The following is a 24,749-nucleotide window of genomic DNA, read 5'->3' as shown; positions in this document are numbered from 1 at the left end:
AAGTGCTCAATATCCACTTGTGGTACAGATTTAGAATATAAGGAAAGTTACCCTCTATCATTTGTTTTTTCACTGTACTGCCTCTTTCAGCTGTTTCTAATGAGTATTTGAATTTTGTTGCATTCCTCCTAACCTTTCCCCTTCTTGTTATGTTAGCAGCTTTTTTTTAAAGCAGTTAACTTGCTATAGTTACCTCTTTCACTGGCTAACTGGGTGTTAGATATTGTAAAATTACTAATCCACCAGAATCCAGCAGAACTAGAATCTTCCCCACCCCCTGCCAACCCCTGCCCTTCACCCCATCTACAGTCACAAGTGGACAGGTCAGCGTGTGTCTGTAATGCAATTTCCTTATGTTCAAACCCTCTTTTATTTCTCAACTTCCCTAACAAACAAGTTCTGAAGAACGACCCATCTTAAGACCTTCCTTATATCCCAAGTGCATCTATTCCAGTAAGAGGGACTCCGACTATGAACAGTAGGTAGGTAGATTTCTTGTCCCAAGGCTCTGGTCTGCTGCTTTTCACTTGGCTCCTTTATGCCATAGATCACATTTCACACTGGAATGTGTGATATGCTCTTGTTGATATCCTTGCCCTGGAGATGCTCAGGAAGGTGATCAGTACTGTTGTCTTCTACACTCTGCAGGTAATAGGCAGGGGTCTTGTTAAAATAAGTTAGATTAAAGGAATATAGATTCCAGCAGGGCAGACTGTGGGCAGAATAGACTGTCTAGTAGTTATTCTCTGAAAATTTTGATGTAAATCACAATTTCCTGAGCTAAGTTCTACTTTGTTTGCAGTGTGTTTATTCTTTTGAATAAACTTAAATTCTAGTCCTATACATGTGAAGTCCATCAGTTCCTCTATTTCTGCCCTGACAGACAAATAGGGGCAACATGTGGTAGATGCAGAATTATTTCCATCTAGTATAAAGCTAGTTGGTGTAGGCCATGGAAAGAGGCCACATGAGCCTCACTGCTCATGTGGAGTGGCCAGGTGCATTTCAGATTGGACTGGATTACAAAATCTGAGCTGCTGCTAAAGTGGATGGAACAAATCATATTCTCAGAGTTGTAGTTCATTAGTTAGTATATGACCCAGGACTAGTCATTTCCTTTCTCTGGTCTCAGTGTTTTACACAATGAGATTAAAATAGATCTCATTATGCCCGATTTTAAGCTTCTATGATTCTGTAAACCCAGACAATTGATTCTTTATGGAAGTTTATAGGTAATTGGAACCTTAAACTACAGAAAAGCCAGTGGAACTCAAAATTTTGGTCTAGTTACTGCTCTGATGCTTTTTCTGAGTGTGATGACAGTCTCACACTGAAGTTTGAGAATTTCATTAGGAGAGAAAAGTAGGGTCTTCATTTCTGCCAGTTGGGTCCTCTAGAGCAGATAGACCTGACATTTTTCTTGGTTGTCTCATAAACCAACAAGTAGAAAATGGTACCACAAAAAGATCCATTTATGATTACTGAGAAGAGGAGCATTTAACACATTATTGAGCAATTACTCTGTTAGTGTCAGGCAGGGGGTACTTTGCATGGTTGGCCTTATTTCATCCTCATGATAACTCTGTAAAGTTGACACTATTATTTTCCCCATCTTAGAAGTGGGGAAGTCCAGGGGAAGAGAAGCAAAGACTTGCTTAAAGTCTCATTAATAGTAAGGGTAAGCAGAGATTATTCAATCATAGGCTGCCTGCATGATTCTAGAGGCAGAGCACCTTCAACCATTGCCTCTCTCGGACTTTTGGGAGAAAATGGGGGAGGCCACTGGCAGCACTCTTCTTTTGGGTCTGGGGCCTGCTGGGGAAGGGATTCTGGTATTGTTCCAATATGCCAGTGTTTATTTCGAAGTAGGCAGGTGGAGGCTTCGTGTAAACACATTCAGAGTCCTAGGGTAGAGAAAAACTCCCACTCCAGTATGGTCCTACCATGCTTGAAGGCCATGTGTTCTTCCTCAGTTTGCTGCTTTCCCCAAATCCAATTGGTTCCTAAGCTAGATTTCTCTTTGAAGACTTGGACACAGGTTGTATTTGTTCAACTTTGAGTAAGTCTTTTGAGGATGTTGTAGTTTGACTTCCAGACATTTTTTACCTTCATTGAATACAGCAGGATGGGAAACTGACCATTTATGTACCGTACTTTCCTACTTCGCACTTTTTGTGTGACATTCACATTTTAAGCTTTAGAGTATTCCCAAATACAGTGGTAGCCAGACTCTTAGATGGATCTAAACCAAATTATTCTTTAAAATTATAGTTTTAAACAATTTTTGTAGCCTGTAGTCATGTGTATGAATAAATAAGTAAGTACAGCTTTATAGTAAGGATTTATATATTTGGTTCAGTTCGTGACCTATGAGGACTGTGTTGTTTGGGACTGCTAACTTAAATTTGGGGAGTCTCTGAGTTATAGAGGGAGAAACAGGGGTAAAGAAAGACTGACAACCTTATCCATGTCCTTGAGGAGGCAGAGAAGGAAAGAAATAGTGGTGATTGGCATAGTTCATCTTTTCAATCTGAAGGGAAAACGAGTATTTCGTGGGTGGTGTTCTGCCCATTGGAAGCCTGTGGAAAATTTCCTAATTGGTTTTCAAGACTTGATCGAGCATCTGAGCTGCTCCAGCGTGTCAAGGTAGGCAACAGGAGTGTGAGCATGGCTTTGGTTCGTTGAAGGAGTGATCCTGCCACCCAGACATTTTGGTGCTCTATTCTTCAAGGCCTGGAAATGGGATTGAAGGCTGGTTCCGGTTCCTTTCTTTGTTACGCTTTTGGGAAGGGAAGAGGGTAGTGTAATACCTAAGCATGAAAGACCACTGAGTTTCAGCTCCAGTGGCACTGAATTGGATCCAGGAGAAGAGATCTTTTCTTGGATTTATGAAGAGCAGAGTTCGACTCTAAGACAGGGGAGGGGATGCCATAGAAAATGGACAGGTTACTCTCTTGGCAAAGTGGGGTTCCCTGTCAACAAAGGTAAACCGGGTAGTTGTGGAAGGGGAACTATAATTTTTAGAATTTGCCCAATTTGTGGTTTAAAACTTTACCAAATTCATTTACAAAATTACTTAATATTTAACAGTTGTCTCTTGCAAACCATACAAGCCTGCTCCAGCACACTGTTGCAAGGCTCCCTCAAGGTGCTTTGCATTGCTATCATGTGGTTTAGGTCTATGCTGTGTGAAATATAAGAGATGCTGAAGCAGTGTTTGTTCGAAAGATGTTATTTTACAGACAGACGAGCTGGAAACTGACAATACAGTTTGGTTTGGATTGAGTACAGTAGTCCAGAGAGAGAAATTGTTGAGTGGTGGAGATACTGGGAAAAAGAGAGCATATGAGATTTAGGCTTGAAGGATAATAATAGGTAACACTTATTGGTAATAATAGTTCCAGACTGTGAAGCACCTTGCATACATTATATAAATCTTCCCAAAAAGGTAATATCCTCCACTTTACTCTGAGGCTTAGTAATCTGCCTGTTACATAGGTAGGACATCATTCTGGTGGGAGTGTATAGTAGTATCTCATTGTGGTTAGGGAGAGAAGTAAGGCCAGTATTTGGAGCCTGGTCACTTTACTGCAAAACCCATACTCTTGCTCACTACATCACGTTGCTGTTGGAGATAAGAAGGAGAGTTCTTCAGGGAAGAAGGTTATGACTGTAGTACAAAGTTCTAGTCAAAGTAGGAGTCAGAATATTTGAGTTTTGGTCTTCATTTTGTTTAGCCATGTATGTGGCCTTAGCTAAATCACATTTTACCTCTCCACTTTGAATTGAAGGACTTGGATTTAGATGAACACCTAGTTCCTTTTTATTTCTGACAATGGAAAAAAAAAAGAGTTTACAAGGGAGAGCAGAAGGGAACAAGACTTCAAGTGGTAGAAAGCAAAGGCAGAAAACATTGGTGCTATATACTTAGTTGTTTCTGTTTGCAATTCCTCACTAGCACCAGATGGAAAGGTTGGGGTGTTGGAGTACATAGAAATAACAAGCTAGTCTTGTGGTGAGTGTTCCTAAAAAGTTCATTTCTCCCTTGATGGCTTCAGCAGCAGGCTAGGACTAGATCTGGGTCATTTCTGAGGATCCTTGGATTATCAGTCCTTTCCTAGCATTAATTCAACAAACACTTAACAAAGCACCTGCTATGTGTGAGTCACTAGGATAGGAGCAAGACAGATCTGATCCCTTCTCTTGTTGGATTTATAGTTACTAGAAGTAATAGATAAGTAAGTAAACAGGTTACATATTTTGATAGGTTTATGAGAAGCTGGGTTTAATGTTAGGTTGGAGTTAGGGAAGGTCTCTGACTTTGTTGAACTGAGAATGGAAATGAGATCAGTTAGGAGACTGTTGTAGACATCAGGCAAGATATGCTGGTTCAGAAGAGAGTGCACAAAGACCTGGCAAATATTAGCTGGACCTCTCTTAAAAATATAAATGAGCAAATTTCTGAGACTTTTATTTACTCACTTAAATGTGTTATTTAATATGCTTTTGTAAAATTCAAATCCTATAGAGGAAACTGAAAGTTCCAGGAGATTAATTATACTGGCACTAGATGAAAAGTAAATGAGTCTGGCATAAGGTTGTAGCTGTTCAAAGGATATAGTATAGGAAAGTGGCACAAACTAGAAATTTTAATTATTATTATTTTTTTTAAGATTTTATTTATTCATTAGAGACACACAGAGGGAGAGGCAGAGACACAGGCAGAAGGAGAAGTAGGCTCCATACAGGAAGCCCGACGTGGGACTCGATCCTGCGTCTCTAGGATCACGCCCCGGGCTGAAGGCGACGCTAAACCACTGAGCCACTGGGGCTGCCCTATGTTAAGATTTCTAAACAGAGGTAGGCTTAGAGAGAGTTTATTTTTATTTTTCTAAGATTTTATTTATTCATGAGAGACACAGAGAGGCAGAGACATAGGCAGAGGGAGAAGCAGGCTTCATGCATGGAGCCTGATGTGGGACTCGATCCTGGGACTTCAGGATCACGCCCTGAGCTAAAGGCAGACGCTCAACCACTGAGCCACCCAGGCGTCCCTAGAGATAGATTTTAAAGGAGATCCACGGGATTTGGGAGTGAGTAATAATCCCAGGGATTAGATAATTTAAAGGGTATATGACTCAAAGGATAGAAAAGTGTACATTTTAAAGCTTTGTACAGAATGCTCATTCCAATGAGAACCAAGAGATTGGGAAAAGACAACTGGTAGCACAAGAAGCTCTGGTCTCTTAGAAATGGAATCCAGTCCCATGTGCACATGTAGGCAGGCCCCCAACATTCTGGTTGAGGTTTTAGTCTGGTCAGAGAAGAACCTGAAAAAGGATAGAATGGGATCAGTCCTGGGGAAAGGGTGGACATGGTAATAGATTAGGAAGGAATATTCTAATCTACAGAAATCGAGGCCTAGCACTAGAAGAAGCACCTGGCCTACTGCCAATGTGTCTGCCCCAGATCAAAAACCTATCTGGGATCTTTGAGAAGTCATGGAGTGAGCAAAAAGGCAGCAGCTCCAGTTGTTGCCTGTAACCTCACCACCACAGATAATTACTGGTAATACTTTTGTAATTCTCAATGAAGTATCGGGGATAAACCTGGAGTTCTCCACTGTGAGTCCACATAGTTTTCCCCCAGCATTTTATTGTGAAAACTTTGAGCATACAGAAAAGTTGAATAATTATATAAGAAATATCCATATATCTACCATTTAGATTCTACAATTTAAATGTTCCTGTATTTGTTTTACCACATATCTGTTAAACATAACATTTTATTCTTTTGGTGCATTTCAAAGAAATTGCAAACATCACACTTCACCATAAATATTTCAATATGTCTTGCATTCATTATTTCTTATAAAGTTTTGAGGAGGGTGTGGTAATGTTTACATACAATAAGATTGTTTACACCTTAAGTGTACCATTAGATGAAAAATACATTTGTGACTTACATTCCTATCGAGATAAGGAACTTTTCTATTCCGCTTTGAGTCTGCTGCTTCTCAGTTGATACCTGCCTCTCCCCTGGGGGACATGGGAGTATTCTGAATTTTTTTCACTACAGATTAGTTTTACCTGTCTTAAAACTTTATAAGTGGAATCTATGTATTTTATGTTTCAGATTCATCCATGTTGTAGATACTAATAGTTTGTTTCTTTTTGTTACCAAGTAGTTTTCTATTACATGTATAACTATGGTTTATTCATTCTCATAATGATGGACACTTGAGCTGTTACAAATTTTTGGCTATTATGAATAAAGCTGCTATGAACATTCTTATATAAATCTTTTTGTGGACATAATGTTTTCTTTTGGATGAAAATCTAGGAGTAGAATTGCTCTTGGACTAGATGTGTGTTTGGTTTTCTATTTGTGTGTGTGTGTGTGTGTGTGTGTGTGTGTGTGTGTGTGTTTGGTTTTCTAATAAGCTGCTAGGCCATCTCCAAAGTGGTATATTTAATGCTTTCACTAACAATGTATGAGATTTCCATTTCCTTGCCAACATTTGACGTCCATTTTTCTACTTCTGATGATTGTGGTGGATCTGGAATAGTGTGGTTTTAATTTGCATTTCCGTGATGTCTACTCTTCCTTTGCATATTTCCAATTCATATATTTTCTTTTATATCTGATCAAATTTTTTGCCCAATTTTAAATTGTCACTTAATATTGAGTCCAGGAGTCTTGCATTTCAATTTTTTTTAAAGATTTTATTTATTTATTCATAGAGACACACAGAGAGAGAGAGAGATGCAGAGACACAGGCAGAGGGAGAAGCAGGCTCCATGCAGGGAGCCCGATGTGGAACTCGATCCAGGGTCTCCAGGATCACCCCATGGGTTGCAGGTGGCGCTAAACCGCTGCGCCACCGGGGCTGCCCTTGCATTTCAATTTTAAAGCTCAGTTGTACAAAATCAGGATAGAGAAGATTTACTTCTGGACATATTTTAAATGGAAAGGCCTGGAAGTTTGAGTTGAGCAAAAAAGCACATGTTCCATTTATTCAGCAATAGTTGTAGGTACTGACTATATATTAAGCACTGGTATTAGGGATACAGAAATAATACCCAGCCCTAGTTCCGAAGAGCCCATAGATCATGAAGGTAGACAAAAGCCAAAATTTTGATATGGTAGTTTCAGTGTTAAATCACTAATATTTAATTTACTGAGTACCTACTATAGGGTACGTACCATTGTAGGTACTGGAGATAGATTAGGCAAACCAGACATGGTTCCTACTCTAATACAGCTATTTTCTTCGGTATCTATGGATGAAGATAGCACAAAAGCTCTGATACAGGGAATGAGATTGATGTGTGTATGTGGGTCAGAAATGAAACCTGGCTGCAACATACTTGTGTGGCTAGATTGATTAGTTAGATAACTATCAGGTCTTGCTGAGAAGTCTTGTAGACTGTGGTAAAGAACTTTGGACTTTGAGTCTTTTGGGATGCCATTCCAGAGTTTTAAGCAGAGAAATGGTATGGTCTAGTTTCTGTTTTGCTAATAAACACAGAAGTATCTTGTGTGTATTTGCAGGAAAATGATTGGGAAACCATGTAATCTTTCAGAGGAGAGAGAATAAATTTTACTTGAAGAATGTGGGTCAGGCTTCATAAAGGAATAATGTCATAGCAGAACTTTGGATGACAAGGCATTTGTTAGGAAAGTCTGAAGTATCAGCATGTGTGTGGGTGTAACCAGAAATAGCTTTGGATGACTAGTTGGTTGGGTGGTGGGATAGCAGGAGGAAGAGCAAACTGGGAAGGGCTTTGAAGGTTGAATTAGGGTTGCGGGGTTACCATATTACACAACTACCGAATTCTGTGTAGATGTGCTCTCTGGGGTTGTGCCATGAGGTAGTCTTGCTAGGGGAGTTTGGCTCTGAACCTAAGAGCCATGGGCAGCTTTGCAGGGCTTCTAGTTAAGGTAGAGACTCTGGAAGCTGACACAAGAAAGACTAGCTGAGGCAGTGCTAATGAGAAGCCAGAGAAGAAGCAAGAAACTGTGACCCTGAAGTTGGGTAGGGGTTGTTGAACTGGAGATAGGCTTTGGGCTTTGCATAGTCAAGAGGACTTGAGTTGTGGATTGGGGAAAAAAGCTAACAAAGTCCTTTAAAAAATACAAAATAAACTATAAAATATTTAAACAATGCAGAAGTATATTGAGATTATAAAATCCTCACCTTCATTCTGCTTCCATTAGGTGTACCTTTGCATTTTTTGGTGTACCTTCTGTTTTCCGTGTATTTATTTTGTGTATGTATTCAAATCCAGTGTATATATACATACAGTTGAAGTTTCAGGTGGAGTCATACTTTTCTTACCATTCTTTGCAACTTTATTTTTTCCATATAATACCAATGTAATATAGTTCTCCCTTGAATTTTACCTACTGCTCAGCATTCCATTGTTTTAATGTAACATAGTTTACATAGTACACAATAGATCTTCAAGCAGCCTCAGGGGTTTTACTATTCTCAGCAGTAGTGATATGAGCATTCTTTATTCTGTGGAAACACTGCCTCAGAGAACATATGAAGTGAGAAGCATGGAGTCAAAATGTGACTTGTAGAAGTTGTGGTCCCACTCCTTTGGGAGTATGTGTTCTTCTCTGATCTGTTCTTAGGGAACTTCCAAAGAGGGATGATCAGACTGGTCAGAGTCTACAAGACACATTCTAGGAGCAACATTAAAAAAAAAAAAAAAAAAAACACTGGAGCTGTTTTTCTGGATTTTGGCTGGGGATTTCACCGTTTCCAGCTGTCAGATGGGTTCTCAGAGGGAGCTGGAATAGGGCTTTCCTTGTAGAAGTTTAAACTGGGGAGAAATAGGACAAATATGTAGAAATGAGAATTCAACAGACGTGAGTTAGTTTCAGTGGGACTTTATGGAGCAAGATTGTCTAAATGGATTAGAGTGGTGGGTTTTCCATCATCGGATGCTTTCAAGCAGAGACTGAGGTACTATGAACAGGCAGTATGTATGTCAAAGTGTAAGAGTCATTCCAGCATTGGTTGATAATAGCACTCCAGGTGGAGACCATGAGGCACCAAGACCATGAGGAACAGCGCTAACTGTGGGCTAGGTTGGGGGAAGGATTGAGGGTCGGTTTAGGGGAAGCTAAGGCTGGGGTATAGTGCTGGGAAACCTGGAGTGGCTGAGTTAAGCTGGGTGAGAGATCTGATGTCATCTGTACATTTGCTACAGACGTTCTGCAGGTGTATGGGTCATCAGAGACACGGATAATAAGGAGTCAGGATAATTGTTATGGGGACTGTAGGAAGAGGGGTTACAAGAGAATCATGGTGATCCATGCAAGAAGATAGTATTTCAGCCAAGGAAATGGGTGCATTGAAATTGGTGTTCCTTGATTGCCAATCACTTTGGAGATGGTGGGCTGGGAGCTAAGGCTGGAGATGGCCTTTTGGATTTCATTCAGCAAATATTTATTATCTAGGTGCTTGGGATAGAGCGATGAACAGAGCAGACAAATATCCCTTCCCTCCCGTTTACATTCCCTATATAGTGGGGAATAGAGATTATATATTAGAGAATGATAAGTGCTAACGAGAAAAGGCAAGAAAGGAGTATGTGATGTTAGTAGAGTTGAAATATTAAGTACTTAGAAAAGGAGAGCCTTTTTCTTAATAATAGAGAAGATGATTTTTGAATAAAGACCTAGAAGGGAGTGAGGACACAGCAAGCCATGTGAATAATACGAGGGAAGAAACAAGTTTATTTGAGCAATGGCAGGCAAGCAGACCGGTGTGTTCAGAATGGAGTGAGCAAGAGAGGTGTTATTAGGAAATCAAGTTAGAGAGATCTAGATCTTTCAAGACTTTGGAGACCATGGTAGAGTTTGGATTTTTTCTAATTGGAAATCATTAGAGGGTTTGGCAGAGATGTAACATAACCTGACTTAACATTTTAACAGGATCGCCCTGTTTGTTGTATTGGAAATAGTCTGTTGGTGTGAGGATGGGATGGAGGTAGGGATGGTATAGGATAAGGGAGACCAGTTAAAGAGGCTAATGTGATAAACCCAGTGAGAAATGATGATGGCTTGGACTGGGTAGTAACAGTGAGGCTAGTGAGGAGCTGGCAATGAGGAACTGATTACCTGCTAGGAGAATTATTAGGGGGTATCCTAATACCACCTCAGGATGCAATGCCTGAGAGTTAGTGAGAAATCATTGGAGGAAGAAACTTTTTGGGGAGTTGTATCTGGATCATGGTTGTGTTGGTATTGAAACTTTGATTAGGATCTGATTTGGAGCCAGTAAAGGGTTAGAGTGGGATTCATTGGAGATGAGGGTTGGATTCTGGATCTAGAGAACATAGGGAATTTAGGGTGAGGTCCAATTTGGGCTCAGAGTTGTTGATGAAGGCCAGTATACTTTTTCTGCATCTTCCCATCATACCAGGGTTGGTTGTACTCACCGTGTCCTGTCCCATTGAGCTCACCCTAAGGGAATTAGAGGAGTATGGAGACTCTAAGGGCCTTCTCTTCCTTAGGTGTCCTAGAGCTGGATACAGGTTCAGCCCTGCCTGGGTGAAGCCTGCTGGCCTTCCCAAGCTGGGACCTATAGTCAGGGAAGGGTGGAGAAGGTTCCTCAGTGCTTGACTCAGGTCCTTTTTTCCCAGATGGCCCACTGCGTGACCTTGGTTCAGCTATCCATTTCCTGTGACCACCTCATTGACAAGGACATCGCCTCCAAGTCTGACCCACTCTGCGTCCTTTTACAGGATGTGGGAGGGGGCAGCTGGGCTGAGGTGAGAATGGAGATAAAGTTGTGGAGGAAGGCTAGGACTCTTTTGGGGGTGGAGAGTGTGTGACTGTGATGCTGTTGGCCTCTGCCCACAGCTTGGCCGAACTGAGCGAGTACGGAACTGCTCAAGCCCTGAATTCTCTAAGACTCTGCAGCTTGAGTACCACTTTGAAACAGTCCAGAAGCTCCGATTTGGCATCTATGACATAGACAACAAGACACCTGAGCTGGGGGATGATGACTTCCTAGGAGGGGCTGAGTGTTCCCTAGGACAGGTATGTAGGGTTTGGGATAAAAATCCTTTAGACACATGTTCAGTAAGAGTCCTAACAACCCAGACTGTCTGGAATGTGGAGGTGGGGGGTCAAGCAAGACAACCCTGCCTGAGATTTTGCTCCCCCACCCACCCCTGCTCTGCCCCAGATTGTGTCCAGCCACATAATAACTCTACCCTTGATGCTGAAGCCTGGAAAACCTGCTGGGCGGGGGACCATCACGGTAAGGAACAACCTGTGGGGGAGCGGGGTTTACATCAATGAGGAATTCATGAGGTGATACAGTCTCATGACTCCCCTTCTTAGGTATCTGCTCAAGAGATGAAGGATAGTCATGTAGTGACCATGGAGGTGGAGGCCAGAAATCTAGATAAGAAGGTGTGTCTGGAAGGAAGCCCTGGAGGTTTAAGAATTGGGACAAGGATGGTGTGTTGGGGGGTAAGGGTGGGGACTAGCAAAATGGTTGTCCCTCCTTGAGTCATACTGTGGTCTCTGTGGCATTGACAGGACTTCCTGGGGAAATCGGATCCATTCTTGGAGTTCTTCCGTCAGGGTGATGGGAAATGGCACCTGGCCTACAGATCTGAGGTGTGAGACCCTTGGGACTGGGTGGAGTGGGGTAGGAGAGACTTTCCTGGGGCTTGTGATTACCAAGGTTTGGAACAGGGAGAAAGACTGCATATGGATAAAGAAGGATGACAGCTCCCCATATGTCAGCCCAGAGCTCACTAGAAGCCTTGCGCTCCACCTTTAGGTAATCAAGAACAACTTGAACCCTACATGGAAGCGCTTCTCTGTTCCCCTTCAGCATTTCTGTGGGGGAGACCCCAGCACACCCATCCAGGTGAGGAGTTTGCTTTCTCAATGGACAGAGCAGGGGCAGAGAGCCTGGGGAGGGATTTATTCTCACCTGCCCCCCCACCTCACCTCTGGTCTCTGTATACACATACACACACCCTCCCCCTCCACCCACCCACAGGTGCGATGCTCCGATTATGACAGTGATGGTTCACACGATCTCATTGGTACCTTCTACACCAGCTTGGCCCAACTGCAAGCAGTTCCGGTGAGTGCCAGCCCTGCTCAGGGGTGTTGAGGTGGGCCTAAAGGACTGCAGCCCCAGGGAGAGAGGGAGGGAAGGCAGGCCAGTCCTGGCTGATAGCCTGGGAGTTTCCTACTCTAGTTTTTCTTTTCTCACCAGGTTGAGTTTGAATGCATCCACCCTGAGAAACAGCAGAAAAAGAAAAGCTACAAGAACTCTGGGACTGTTCGTGTCAAGATTTGCCAGGTGAGGCAATAATCCATGTGACCCAGGCTCTGACCCCTGTGTTCCATGGCCCCAACCCCTTCATCTCAGCCATGATCCTGGTTTCATCTGCAGGTAGAAACACAATATTCATTCCTGGACTATGTGATGGGAGGCTGTCAAATCAACTTCACTGTAAGTTGCTTTATCGGGGGCAAGAGAACAGATCTGGGTCACAAAGTGGCCTTCAGCTCCGCTCCTCCTCTCCTCCTAGGTAGGCATGGACTTCACGGGCTCCAATGGAGACCCTTCCTCCCCGGACTCCCTGCACTACCTGAGCCCATCAGGGGTCAATGAATACCTGACAGCACTGTGGAGTGTGGGCAGCGTGATCCAGGACTATGACTCGTGAGTAACTTGTTCTCTTGCCCATCACCCTCCCCACAGTTGCTTCAGCCTCTGGGCTCACAGTCCCCTGTCTCCCAACTCCCTGTCTTCCCATAGGGACAAGCTGTTCCCAGCATTTGGATTTGGGGCCCAGGTACCTCCTGATTGGCAGGTGAGCACTCTTTTTGCCTCTCTAACTCCTTTCACTGTCAGGGTCCTGATTTGGGGGCTTGTGGTTGACTTGCTGTCACCCAGCTTTATGTGGAGATGCAGGGATGTATCCCTACAGGCATGCATACAAAAAGTGTTCAGAACTACATAGCTCCTCTATAATGCTTGGTATATACTGTACTGTCCTTTTTCTTTGCACATAGATGGTCATGGGGAAGAACTTCATTTTCATTCTTGCCCTTAGGTCTCCCATGAATTTGCCTTGAACTTCAACCCCAGTAACCCCTACTGCACAGGTGAGTTCCTCCAGCCTCCACCACAAGGCAGATGTCTGTACCTGGAAGGCCAAATCTATGCAGACAAGGGAGTGTGGGGTGGGGGTAATGACTAATGGAGCAGATATCTGATTCTGTTGTCCAGAGGAGTGGATTTTAGAGCTGGATCTCTGGACTCAAATCTAGATCTCAAATCTTTATCTTGCATCTTTCTAAAACCACATGACTTGGGACCCATGTACTTTGGCTTCATAAAAACAATAAATATTGTAGGATATTGAATATATAAGGAGAGGATACATATAAACGTTGAAGCATGAGCCTGGCATATACTAAGCACCCTCTAAGAAATGGTAGCTGTTGCCTGGAAGCTCACTGGTACCTGTCTAGGCATTAGTGGAAGCCTTGGTGCAGCTCTTTTCAGCGTGATTTTTGCCCAAGCTCTTTTGTCTAGAGTAGGCCAAACCTCTTGACTTCCTAGTACCCCCATGTAGGCAACAAACCAAAGGGGAAAATTTGACCTGACCTGGGTTTTTGACACGAGTTCAGACTTAGAGAAAAGTTACAAGAGTAGTTATAGGGGGTTTAGATCAGTAGAGCTCAGCAATCAGGGCCTGGGTCACAACGGCTATTCACCTTCACCCAGATTCCCCAAACAAACATTTTACCACATTTGCTTTGTTATTCTCTCTTTGTCACTCAGATTTTCTGTGTCTTCCTCTCCTTCCCTGCCCCCCCCATGCATATAGATATGGTTGTATATCTGTATCTGTGTACATGTATATGTGTGTGTGTATACAGATTTTTTTTCCTGAAATGTTTGAGAATTATGAGTAAGCCGTGCCCCAAGTTTGCCTCTGTGGCCTCATCAACTTTGCACCCTTCATCCCTTAAATACTTCAGTGTATGTTTCCTAAAATCAAAGACATTTTCTTATGTAACTACAGTACAATTTTCAAAATCAGGAAATTAACATCAATACTATTATCCAATCTAGAATTTATTCAAGTTTTGCCAGTTGTCTTTTACAGTGAAAGAAAATCTCAGATCACACAGTGCATTCATTTATTTTGTCTCCCAGAGTTCTTCATGTCTTTCATGATACTGTTTTTTTTTTTTTTGTTTTTTTTTTTTTAAGATTACAGGCTAGATAATTTGTAGAATGTCCTTCAGTTTGGATTTACCTGATTTTTCTTTATAATTAGATTCAGATAATGCACTTTTGGTGGGCATATTACAGAAGCGATGCTATGTGTTCCCTCAGTACACTATGTCAGGAGGCCCTGATGTTGATTTATCCTATTACCAGTGATGTTAACTTTGATCACTTGGCTAAAGTAGAGTCATAGAGTCTACCAGGTTTTTCCATTATTTGTAATTAACGAGTACCTTTTGGGAATATACTTTGAGGCTATGTAAATATCCAGTTACTCATCAACTAGTACTCTATAGTTTTAGCACCCGTTGATGATCTTTGTCTGAATCATTTATCTCTGATTGTCAAATGAATTTGTAATTCCTCCTCCTTACATTAAGGAAGAGCTTCCTCTTCTTTCCCATTAATTATTTAATATCTAGGGACTCTTATTAAATGGATTAAAATTCATTATTTTATTAAGTGGGTTATATAATCTGATGCTCAACTGTCTTAGATTTGTTTAGGGAGCCCCCTTAATCAGTTTTAACTCAAGTTGTGATTTAGGCCAAATGCTCTTCTTCTCTTTGGTCTTAATTCTCCCATTTATAGGATAAGGTTAAGTACCTTGGGTTATAGGAGTGATTGGATGAAATACACCCACATTTCCAAATTTCCTCAGCCATGATGGGATTATGTCAGGCCTGGCTCAACCCTGAGAGGCCCAGTATTTTACATTGTTTTTTGCCTGCCTTTTCTAGGCATCCAGGGCATTGTAGATGCTTACCGCCAAGCCCTGCCCCAAGTTCGCCTCTATGGCCCCACCAACTTCGCACCCATTATCAACCACGTGGCCAGGTTGGCAACCCAGGCTGCATATCAGAGGACGGCCTCGGTGAGGATCATGGGAGGTAGTGGTGGTAGTGGTCTTGGTCAAGGGCTCCCTTCAGGAATATATAACAAGAGGCTTCTTGTCAGTATGGGAACGTGTGGCTAGGGTGTTTAGAGGTCTGCCTTAGTTTATGATTGGACTTATCCTCAGCAATACTTCGTGCTGTTGCTGCTGACTGATGGTGCTGTGACAGATGTGGAGGCTACACGTGAGGCTGTGGTGCGTGCCTCCCACCTGCCCATGTCAGTGATCATCGTGGGTGTGGGTGGTGCTGACTTCGAGGCCATGGAGCAACTAGATGCTGACGGTGGACCCCTGCGGACACGCTCTGGGGAGGCAGCTGCCCGTGACATAGTGCAGTTTGTGCCCTACCGCCGCTTCCAAAATGTGAGTGGGGGTAAGCTTGGGAACAGATCAGATCTGGGAGTTTATCCCTCCACCTCTTTCTGAGTGAGGATACTCTCAACCATTCATCTAAGCCAGGGCAGCAGGGTTGGGTGTTGGTATTTGTATCCTTTCTTGGGTATGAAATGTAGACTTTGGGAAGCTGTTATGGGTCGCCACTGACCTTGCCCTTCTTCTCCTGGCAGGCCCCTCGGGAGACACTGGCACAAACTGTGCTTGCAGAAGTACCCACACAGCTGGTCTCCTACTTCAAGGCCCAAGGTTGGGCCCCATTCAAGCCACTTCCACCCCCAGCAAAGAGTCCTGCACAGGCCCCTCAGGTCTAGGTTCCATTAGAGGATAGGCTATGGCTAGTCCTCAGCCTTGTGTCCCCAAGGTTTCCGTAAGCGTGAGCCCCTTAAGCACACATTCCCCAGTGCTGCACTTTACATTTTATACTTTTATATTTGCTCCTGCTGTTGTTGCTCTTGATTCCCTCCTGCTTGCCCTGGAGTCATTCATTTAATAAAGATCAATGAAGACCATTGCTTTGCCACCACTCTCTGCTTTTGAGTAGGAATTTGCAATTTGCCATGTTTATTTTTTCTGAGCCTCGGTTTATCCCCCTTAGAGGTTGTAGAGTGAAGGATACCTCTGACATCATAGCCCCAGTCAAATAGGATATTCCTGGCCAGAAGTCTAGAGATACTTTTATTTTTTTAAATAAAAAGATTGAATGTGAGCCAAATACTCAGCCTGCCCTGCCATAGGGCAGAGCTGAGCTGGAAATACAGACAAGGTGGAACATGCTGGGGAGGGATGAGTTTTAAGGGCTATGCTAGACTTCCTGGAGGAGGGAGCAGTGATGGTTCTAATCATAAAGATAGGCTACAAGCCTGAATCCTTTTAGCAGCTAATTTTTTTCTTACTAGAAAATTAATATGTATATTCATTATAAAAGAAAAAATACAAAAGAAATATCATCATCCAAACTCCTATGTGCTAGGGACACCTGGGTGGCTCAGCGGTTGAGCATCTATTTGCCTTTGACTTAGGATGTGATCCCAGGGTTCCAGGATCGAGTCCCGCATCGGGCTTCCTGCATGGAACCTGCTTCTCCCTCTGCCTATGTCTCTGCCTCTCTCTCTGTGTCTCTCATGAATAAATAAGATCTTAAAAAAAAAAAAAAAAAAAATGTACCAAAAAAATATTTGGTGCATAGTTTTTAGTCCATCATGCAAATTTATAATCTTTACATATTTATTTTATAAAAATGGGATCATATTGTATAAAATAGATAACAGAGCAGGTGAGGGTTCTTGTCTTTCCTAGGTCTGACTTTTATTCTAAGTAGGATATTATATTATATATACTCATTATACCTTGTTTTTATTATATTTTGGGTGTCTTACCCATTAGAACTTATTGGTGACCTTATTCTTTTTAATGCATATATAGTTTGTGTATGAATGTCCTATAGCTTATTAGCCAGTCTCTTACTGAGATTTGAGTCCCTTTCAATTTTCAGTTTTGTTCTATCACAAAGTGCTGTAATGAATATCCTTGTACCTTTATCTGTGCATTTACCACGATATTTTTAAAGGATTTGTTTCTAGAAGTAGAAATGCTAGACCAAAGGATATAAATATTTAGCATTTTAATAGATACTGTAAATTGCCCTCCATAACAACAGGGTTTTTTTAATCCTTTTTCTATTAATTTGACAGGCAAAAACTTTTCACTTTTAGTTTGAATATATTTAATTTTGAAGGCTAGGTATCATAGTCTATGTGCTTATTTGTGAGAAATATTTCTTCTGAATAGCTCTTGATAGGTTTTTGTTGGTGTTTTAACCTTTGTTCTTATACATGTTAAAAATATTTCTCCAGAGTTGGTGCCTTTTCATTTATAGTATCTTACCAATCTAGCTTGCTTTTTAAGAAATTATCCATATATCATTTATTACTTCCCATGACATTAAACATTCCCTTAAATAGTACCATTTCTTTTGGTCACATTATTTTTGTATCATAATTTATCTTTTTTTCATAATTTATCTTTTTAGATACTATTTCTGCTTTTCTCTTTATAAGCAACAGTGTAATGAATATCCTTAAAAGTATTATCTTTGATTACATTGATGTATCCTTTGAGTTAATTCTTAGAAATGGAATTACTGTGATTAAAGAATATAAAAAGTCTTAAGTCTTTTGGTTCATATTGTGAAATTGCCCTCCAGAAAAGCTATATTAGTTCATATTTTTGACCTTAGGCTTTGAGAGCACTCAGTAATTTAAATCATAAAAGTAATATCCTGAAATTTTAAATAAATGGGTATGTATTTCACCCTCACACATACTCCTGCATTTCACTTCTAGAGGTGTAACCACTGTTCATAATCATTTATATATATATATTCTTCCAATGCAAGAACACACTGGGAAGGATTCCTAATAGCCAAGATGGCACATGTTCCTTTGCTCAGGCTGGTCCCCATTTTCTATTCTCTGCTTGGGTAGAACTTCTTAATCTTTTGATATACCTGTCTCCATCTTTTATTCTTTCAGTTCTACTTTGACTCTTACAAGTAAAGAATTATTATTAGATCAATAAAGGAACTCTTCCCTGGAGCATCCTCCCTCCCCTGTCAGGCTCCCTGAAGGCAGGGACTAATGAACACCAGACCACATATGCTGGGCCTAGAAGTAAAGACAGCCTGAGATGGGGTTACCAGACCTGGATCAACTTGGACTCTGATGCTCCCTAGAGGTTCTCAAGTCTCCTCAGTTTTTGAGTATTTCCCTAAAGAAAAAGGGTAGTTAACCTCTCCACTTTCACCTAGCAGAAGTTGTAGAGACTGTCCCAGAGGTTGTGGGTAGGAATTGAACTGCACAAATAACAGCTTCAGGCTGACTGGCAGCTCTGAGTTAAAGAGGGTGGCCCTGGGCAGCCTGAATGGCTCAGCGGTTTAGCACCACCTTCAGCCCAGGGCCTGATCCTGGAGACCCAGGATTGAGTCCCATGTCGGGCTCCCTGCGTGGGGCCTGCTTCTCCCTCTGCCTGTGTCTCTGCCTCTCTCTCTCTCGAATAAATAAATCTTTGAGAAAAAAAAAAAAGAGGGTGGCCTCTACAGGAAGATAGGTTTGGGTTCCTCTGTGGCACTGTTCTTCATTAGCTCTGTGACCTTGAGCGTTTCCTGACCTGAGCGGTTTCCCCCTCTGTGATTATAAGGATCAGATAATGTGTAGAATGTCCAGAGCACCATTTTTTGTACATGGTAAACACTCCATTAACGTGAGCTGCTATCATATTGATCTGAACTTCTCAAAATTAAGAGGGTGCACTGGAAAGTAGACCCCCACACACACCATACTTATATGCCAAAGGCAGACAGAGGCCTCCCCCCGCCCCCAGCACGGATCCAGCTTCTTTCAGCACAGACCTGCACTCTACTCCAACAATCAGCATGTTTAATGGGGTTCCCCTGTGGCATTGTCCCCTGCCCCCTCCGAAGTTCGCATGCCATGGGCTCGGACCCGATACAAGCATGTGAAACGGGGGTGGCCCCAGTTGCTTAGAATCTGGATCTTCACCTTGGGAAAGGCAGCTGGGGGATCATTCTAGGGAGACAAATGGATCATGCCAAGGCCTGCTGTCCCAAGGGCTGCCTTTCTCCCCAGTCTTCCTTTGCTGTCCCATTCTTTTGGCACCCTCACCCCCAGAGACACACACCTGTAGATGGAAAGTCTGAATCTCCGATTTCTCCACATTGAAGGTGAATTTCCCCAAGAAAACTTCAGTCTCGTCATCAACCTGGAGGCCCTGGTGGGTGAAGAGTGAGTGGAGGAACAGTGAGGCAGAGGTGGAAGAGGGAGAAAGCAACTTTAATGAGGACCTACTATGGTGTGGAGTCATTATATGCACACTCTCATTTATTTTTTGGTGTTAGGATAGTGTAGTGTGGAATGTAGGCTCCAAGAAACCAGGTTGCAAAGTTTCGTCTGGCCAGTTGTTAGCTGTGTGACCTTGACAAATAATGCTTTTCTGAGCATTACTTTCCTCATCAGTGAGGGGGGAAATGATAGCGCTTCATAGGTTGTTGACCCATTGCAAGGAGATGATCCGTTTAAAGTACTTAGCACAGAATAAGTGTTCAATAAAGCCATACCTACTGTTTGAATATGGTTGTAATTATAACTTGTAGGCCTGAGAAGCAATTGGTAGTATCTCCACTTCATAGATGAGCAAGCAAAGACTGACCCCAATTTTCATGACTGCCTGGTACTTAAATCCCCCACCTCCTTAGCCTCAGCCCCACTCACGTAGACTGCGAAGTCGCGGGGGGCGCTTTTGGCTCCTCCGGTGTGTGCCACACTGGGTGGTGGGTGCTGCAGGGTGATGTCGCTTAGTTGCACACGACCCGGTAGCCGGATCACCACCTGGCCCTGGTCGCCCTCAAAAGCCCAGCAATTCCCCGGGAATACATCTGGCTGCAGGTGAGCAGGTAGATCTTAGGAACCCACAGACAGCCACTATGGCCCTTCCCCAGTGTGGGCATTGGTTCAGGTAAGCCCTGACCTCAACTCAACCCCTTCATCGGCCCCACCCAGTCCAAACCCAGGTCTGTCCCACCAGATTCTGTTGACTGCCCCAGTCCCTAGCACCCCCAGGCCCCGCCTCCAGCCGGGCCCATCCCCTGCCAAGGAGGGCCCCACCTAGTGCCACGCCCTCAGTTCCTCCTTTAGGGATCTGTTGGGTCCTTTCCCCAGCATTCCGCCCCTGGTCTGGTTCTGGGATCCAGGTTCCAGGCCCACCTCCAGGATAACGGTTGGCGGCCGTGCGTAATTCCAGAAGCTGAAGCGATTCCAGAAATAGGCAGTGTTCGCATCCTCATAATCGTGTGATGTCTTCTCAAGGTCGATGGAGGCCCCTGGAGCAGGGAGAAGCAATCATTCAGGGGCTCTCAGGCCTGACCAACAGCTGGGGCTGGGTCTCTGAAGTCAGTCTTTTTGGGCTGGTCATGTGCATAGGTCTGTGTCAACGTCTCCGTCTCTTCCCGTTTATCTGGGTCTTACCCACAGAACTCAGCGCATAGTCGGGTTTCCTCACAAAGTCTTCATTCAACCTTTGGAATACAAGCTTGGCCACTCTCTGAAAAGAGGGAGGGTGGGTCCTGGAAGGACGAGCTTGCAGGCAGGTTTATAGGGGGGCAGAATTCTGGGACTAGGTTCTCTAGGTTGGACTTAGTGGGCCCTGGGAGACATTCCGAAGTCGGGGCTCTGGGGCGAGGTTTACCGCTCTGGACCCAAGGAACCAGCCTCCACCAGGGGCTTCCAAGGCGGACCTTGGACTGAGCAGTGGGCGGGCCCACGGGGTGGCACTTTGAAAAGACAGGAGGCTGCAGGGCTCACCTCGCTGTTGGCTGCGCGAACGCTGGACACTTCCTTGTGCAGTTTATCCAACTCGGCCTGGAGCTGCTGCAGTTGCTGCCCCTGGGAGCGTACGCGCTCATGGTACTCGCTGCAGGCGGGAGGTTGGCACTGTGTGGCTAGCTCCCTGTCCCCCCTGGGCACTTCTCGTAAGCCCCCCCCACAGAAGCGCCTTTGAGCTCCCTAATTCCCCACCCCAGGTGCCCTCTTTCACCTTAGAGTCAGCATCTCTTTAGGTTCCTGTTGGAAGAAGGGAGGGACCAAATACAACTGCTCAGCTCCCACTCACTTCCTTCTCCCCCATCAGCCTGGGAGCAGCCTGACTTTTGAGGGCCTTCTTTTTGAGGACTGCTGCCCCTTCCCTGACCTGCCAGGACCTCTCAGAGACCCCCAACCACCTCTGGGCACAATCCCTGAGATCTGTTTATATCCCTTCCTTAGGATTAGAGCCTCCAGTCTGTCCCCCTCCCACCCAGGGGACCCCCACAACCTCCAGTTCATACAGTCGCCCTGACTCACATTCTCCAAAGGAGGGATCAGGTACAGCAGCCCCCACCAGAGTGCTGGGGAAAGAGGGGTGGTGTCAGGGGAAGCCAAGGGAGAGGGTTTCCCTGGCATAAAAGGGCAGTGAGGAGAGAAAAGGCTGGAGGGGGCTGCTATGCCTGAGAGGGGCTAGTGGGCTCTGAAGGGGACTGAGCAGCTGAAGGCGCTGAGTGGGCTGAGGGATATAGGAGAAAATGTGCCAGGTTCGGCTCCAGAGCATCCAGGGCTGGGGCCCCAGGGGATTCGCCACCCTCTCACCTGCCAGAAAGAGGCTCAGCAGTGACACAGCCGTGAGCAGGAAGCGGATGGAACAAACCTCCCTGAAGAACGGAGGGAGACTGAGGCCGCGGACCTTAATGAACCCCACAGCCCCACGCCGGGGTCCTAGACCCAACTCCCGCGAACATGACTCAGCCAGGTGTGAGTCGGGCTCGAGCCTCTGCGGGTCCGGCCCTGCTCCCCGCCCCATTCCCTCCCTCTGACCTGTACACGACGATCAGCACGTCTCCAACCAGGGACAGCAACACGCTCAGCACCTGCAACAGCAGGCCTGGGGAGAGGAGAGGACGTTTAGAGGTGGCAGAGACGAAGAAGAGAGCGTGGGGTTCGAGGTGCAGGAGGGGCTTGGGAAAAGAGGAGTGGGCTAAGAGAATGAGTTGGGGCTCAAGGAAGGGGCTGGAGACTGACATGGGCCCGGCTCAGAACGAAAACGGTCTCTCAGAAATGAGAACTGGAATTCAGAGAGGGGCGCCAGAGGGTCAGAGGGGTTCCGGCTGGCCTGGCCCATACTCAAGAAGCTCTTGGACACGCGCGGTGGAGGCATCTCCTGCCTCAGATCCAGGGTCGAGAGAAGGTCGAGCTGCTCCTCAGAGACTACGGGAGGGCCAGCCGGTTCTGCGGGAGCCCAAGGGCGCCATTGGGGCCTTGCGCAGTGCAGGTCCACTCTTTCCCCGGGACCCGGCCGCAGGTTCCCCAGCCCAGAAGCGGAGCAGCCGCCGCAGGCCCTGGTCCCACCGCATCCCCACCCTAGCTCTCTCTCAGCACTCTGAGGCCCACCCCTCAGGGATGCTCGGTCAAGGCGTTAGTCCCCTCGCCAAACCGAGACCCCGCCTTCAGGCAAATGTTGGTGCGGCCATAGTTCTCTGGAAGCCACTTAGGCTAAGCGCAAGGCCGCGCCTCCTCAGGGGCGCCCAATCACAGGATTTCCCCGCCCCTTCCCAGGACCGTCCATCACACCGAGGTCCCGCCCCTTAGGGAATCGTATTTGGTGCCTCCCCTCTTTGCCCTGCAGGCCCCGCCCCCCGGGAGGAGCCCAGGTTCTGTCCCGATTCCGTGCCAAGCACCGCCCCCTTGGGCCCCGCCCCCTCCCTCAGCTCTCCCGGGTTGGACCCCGCCCGCACCCGAGGCCCCGCCCCTCACGGTTGCCGCGCCACAGGCGGTCGGCCCATTGTGGCTCCGAGGCGCAGGCTTCTGCCGAGAGCTTCCAGCCCATGTGGTTCCTCCGGACACTCCTGCGCTCAAGGCGGGCTCACCGCAGCTCGAGCCCCGGGCTCTTCTGCCCTCGGGCTCCCCGGGCCCCGGTCCAGCTGACCGGGGCCCGCTGCTGTCCCCCGAGGTGACGCTCACTGAGCTGTTGCTGTTGTCGCTGTAGAAGTTGGGCGTGTGCTTGTGAGGGGACGTGGCCGAGCCCGGGCGGGGGCTCCGCCGCATCCCGACCCCGGGGCGCCCTCTCTCGGACGCCAAAGTCGCCGCCGCAGCCGCCAAGGCCCTCGGCTCTCGCTCAGCGGATGTGCGCCGCCGGGACCCCACGGACCCTGCGTGCAGCCGGCGGGGCCCCAGTCCGGATTCAACCCTCTCCCCTGTGGCTGAGCCCGGCTGCTGACGTCATAAAGGAGCCTTTGGTCTCTACGGAACGCCCTGAGGGTGCGTCACAGAGCTAGTGGTGACGTCCCTGGGAGCCATGGCAGTCTCTCATTCTTTCCCATGTTAAAGCAAGCGATGACATCGCACCGCTTCCCAGAAGGCCCCGTCTACGCGCTCGTCGTAAAAGAATATCTATCCCCCTTCCTGCTTAGCTTTTCTCCTCAGCTCATATCACCAACGTGCTGTATATTTGACTTACATATTTCTTCATTACCTGTCACACCCGCCAGAACTTTATGAAGGCAGAGATTTTTGTCTTGCTCACTAGGGTATCCTCCAGGACCTAGATAGGCCTAATGAATGAATGTTAAGAAGGGGCAGGGGGCCGGTCACCTGGGGCAGTTCTAAATAGTTTCTTTTCCTCGCAAACCCTTCAGGACCCTCCTCTTGTCCTAGTCCTCAGGCCAGAGAATTCAGACCTTGGGATCTGTGGTTCCCTCCCCAAGACCCATATTCACCAAGGGTCTGTGGGGTGAGAATTCAGTACCCATCAACAACCATACCCACACTCCCACCAACCATCTGAGGTACTGAAAATGGAATGAGGAATTGCAGAGGGTCACAGCCAAGTCTGGGAACCTCTGGTCTCCCAGACTCCTGCTGTGTAACAGAACAGAAATTCAGGTTCCCAGGCACATTTTGAGATTCTACTTCAGCATTTCCTGAGTGGGTGCAGGAATGTGCATTTTTAACAACCAGGTGTGTGATCCTGATTAAGGACCACACTTTGAAAGGCAGTGCAGTGGGCTTTTGGGTGGCTCAGTGGTTGAGCGTCTGCCTTTGTTTGTTTTTGTTTTTTTTTAAATATATTTTTATTTTTATTTATTTATCATAGTCACAGAGAGAGAGAGAGGCAGAGACACAGGCAGAGGGAGAAGCAGGCTCCATGCACCGGGAGCCCGACGTGGGATTCGATACCGGGTCTCCAGGATCGCGCCCTGGGCCAAAGGCAGGCACCAAACCGCTGCGCCACCCAGGGATCCCGAGCGTCTGCCTTTGGCTTAGGGTGTGATCCCAGGGTCCTGGGATCAAGTCCTGCATCTAGCTTCCTGCAGGGAGCCTGCTTCTCCCTCTGCCTATGTTTCTCATGAATACATAAATAAATCTTAAAAAACAAAAAAGAATATTAGGTAGAACTGACAGTTTTCAGAGGGGTTAAGGGGAAGTGAGAACTTGCCAGGCTGTGTTCCTGCCCAGAAAGGGGAAGTGCCCACATTAGTTTCTGGAGGGGTGGCATCAATACTCTTGCTTGACTAGATGCCACAGAATTCAGAGGTGAAGGGAAGGAAAGACTAAGACACTG

The 24,749-nt window shown here is 45.6% G+C and overlaps 2 protein-coding genes across 27 annotated transcripts in view; one reads left to right on the top strand and one right to left on the bottom strand.

Annotated features, from left to right (window-relative positions):
• CPNE1 (copine 1) overlaps positions 1-16,746 on the top strand; it is a 35,778-nt gene extending 19,032 nt beyond the window's left edge. For 4 of the 5 annotated variants that reach the window (XM_077872923.1, XM_077872924.1, XM_077872922.1 and 1 more), the window contains exons 2-16: positions 10,662-10,790; positions 10,882-11,061; positions 11,210-11,284; positions 11,368-11,439; positions 11,569-11,649; positions 11,816-11,905; positions 12,041-12,127; positions 12,263-12,349; positions 12,443-12,502; positions 12,582-12,715; positions 12,812-12,866; positions 13,110-13,161; positions 15,037-15,170; positions 15,318-15,554; positions 15,758-16,746. In XM_077872923.1, the coding sequence (XP_077729049.1) occupies positions 10,662-10,790; positions 10,882-11,061; positions 11,210-11,284; positions 11,368-11,439; positions 11,569-11,649; positions 11,816-11,905; positions 12,041-12,127; positions 12,263-12,349; positions 12,443-12,502; positions 12,582-12,715; positions 12,812-12,866; positions 13,110-13,161; positions 15,037-15,170; positions 15,318-15,554; positions 15,758-15,898 (1,614 nt within the window). In that variant the 3' untranslated portion in view covers positions 15,899-16,746. Of the gene's footprint in view, positions 1-10,661; positions 10,791-10,881; positions 11,062-11,209; positions 11,285-11,367; positions 11,440-11,568; positions 11,650-11,815; positions 11,906-12,040; positions 12,128-12,262; positions 12,350-12,442; positions 12,503-12,581; positions 12,716-12,811; positions 12,867-13,109; positions 13,162-15,036; positions 15,171-15,317; positions 15,555-15,757 lie in introns of those variants that run through there. The other variant, XM_077872927.1, reaches the window with a different exon arrangement.
• Positions 4,904-23,398, bottom strand: SPAG4 (sperm associated antigen 4). 22 transcript variants are annotated; one of them, XR_013365192.1, is made up of 13 exons: positions 22,924-23,382; positions 22,211-22,417; positions 22,007-22,073; positions 21,782-21,843; positions 21,500-21,543; positions 21,195-21,220; positions 20,963-21,071; positions 20,627-20,702; positions 20,366-20,481; positions 19,874-20,041; positions 19,284-19,373; positions 10,458-10,600; positions 8,378-8,834 (listed from the first exon to the last, which is right to left on the bottom strand). XR_013365192.1 is itself a non-coding variant. In XM_077872933.1 (12 exons), exons 1-12 carry the CDS (start codon positions 23,231-23,233, stop codon positions 5,319-5,321), a joined length of 1,287 nt encoding a protein of 428 aa, XP_077729059.1. In that variant the 5' UTR covers positions 23,234-23,382; the 3' UTR covers positions 5,209-5,318. The 22 variants fall into 22 exon arrangements, 20 of the variants coding, with proteins under 20 accessions (XP_077729061.1, XP_077729057.1, XP_077729070.1 ...); XM_077872933.1 differs by lacking the exons at positions 8,378-8,834; positions 10,458-10,600 and adding an exon at positions 5,209-5,330; XM_077872937.1 differs by lacking the exon at positions 20,627-20,702 and having other exon boundaries at positions 8,249-8,834; positions 19,874-19,939; positions 22,924-23,397.
• Positions 23,399-24,749: the final 1,351 nt, after the last annotated feature.

This window comes from Canis aureus, chromosome 26, assembly GCF_053574225.1.
Source record: "Canis aureus isolate CA01 chromosome 26, VMU_Caureus_v.1.0, whole genome shotgun sequence".
Classification (NCBI taxonomy): Eukaryota; Metazoa; Chordata; class Mammalia; order Carnivora; family Canidae; genus Canis; species Canis aureus.
This window is presented reverse-complemented; position numbering and strand designations above follow the sequence as displayed.

What these genes read in the sequence shown, in the direction of transcription:
- SPAG4 (XM_077872948.1), bottom strand. Translation starts at nt 23,233, where the DNA reads ATGCGGCGGAGCCCCCGCCCGGGCTCGGCCACGTCCCCTCACAAGCAC. An exon ending in AAAGAGATGCTGACTCTAAG is followed by an intron (nt 21,072 to 21,194) that starts GTGAAAGAGGGC and finishes TCCCGCCTGCAG; the next exon opens with CGAGTACCATGAGCGCGTAC. An exon ending in CCCGCGACTTCGCAGTCTAC is followed by an intron (nt 19,374 to 19,873) that starts GTGAGTGGGGCT and finishes TTCACCCACCAG; the next exon opens with GGCCTCCAGGTTGATGACGA.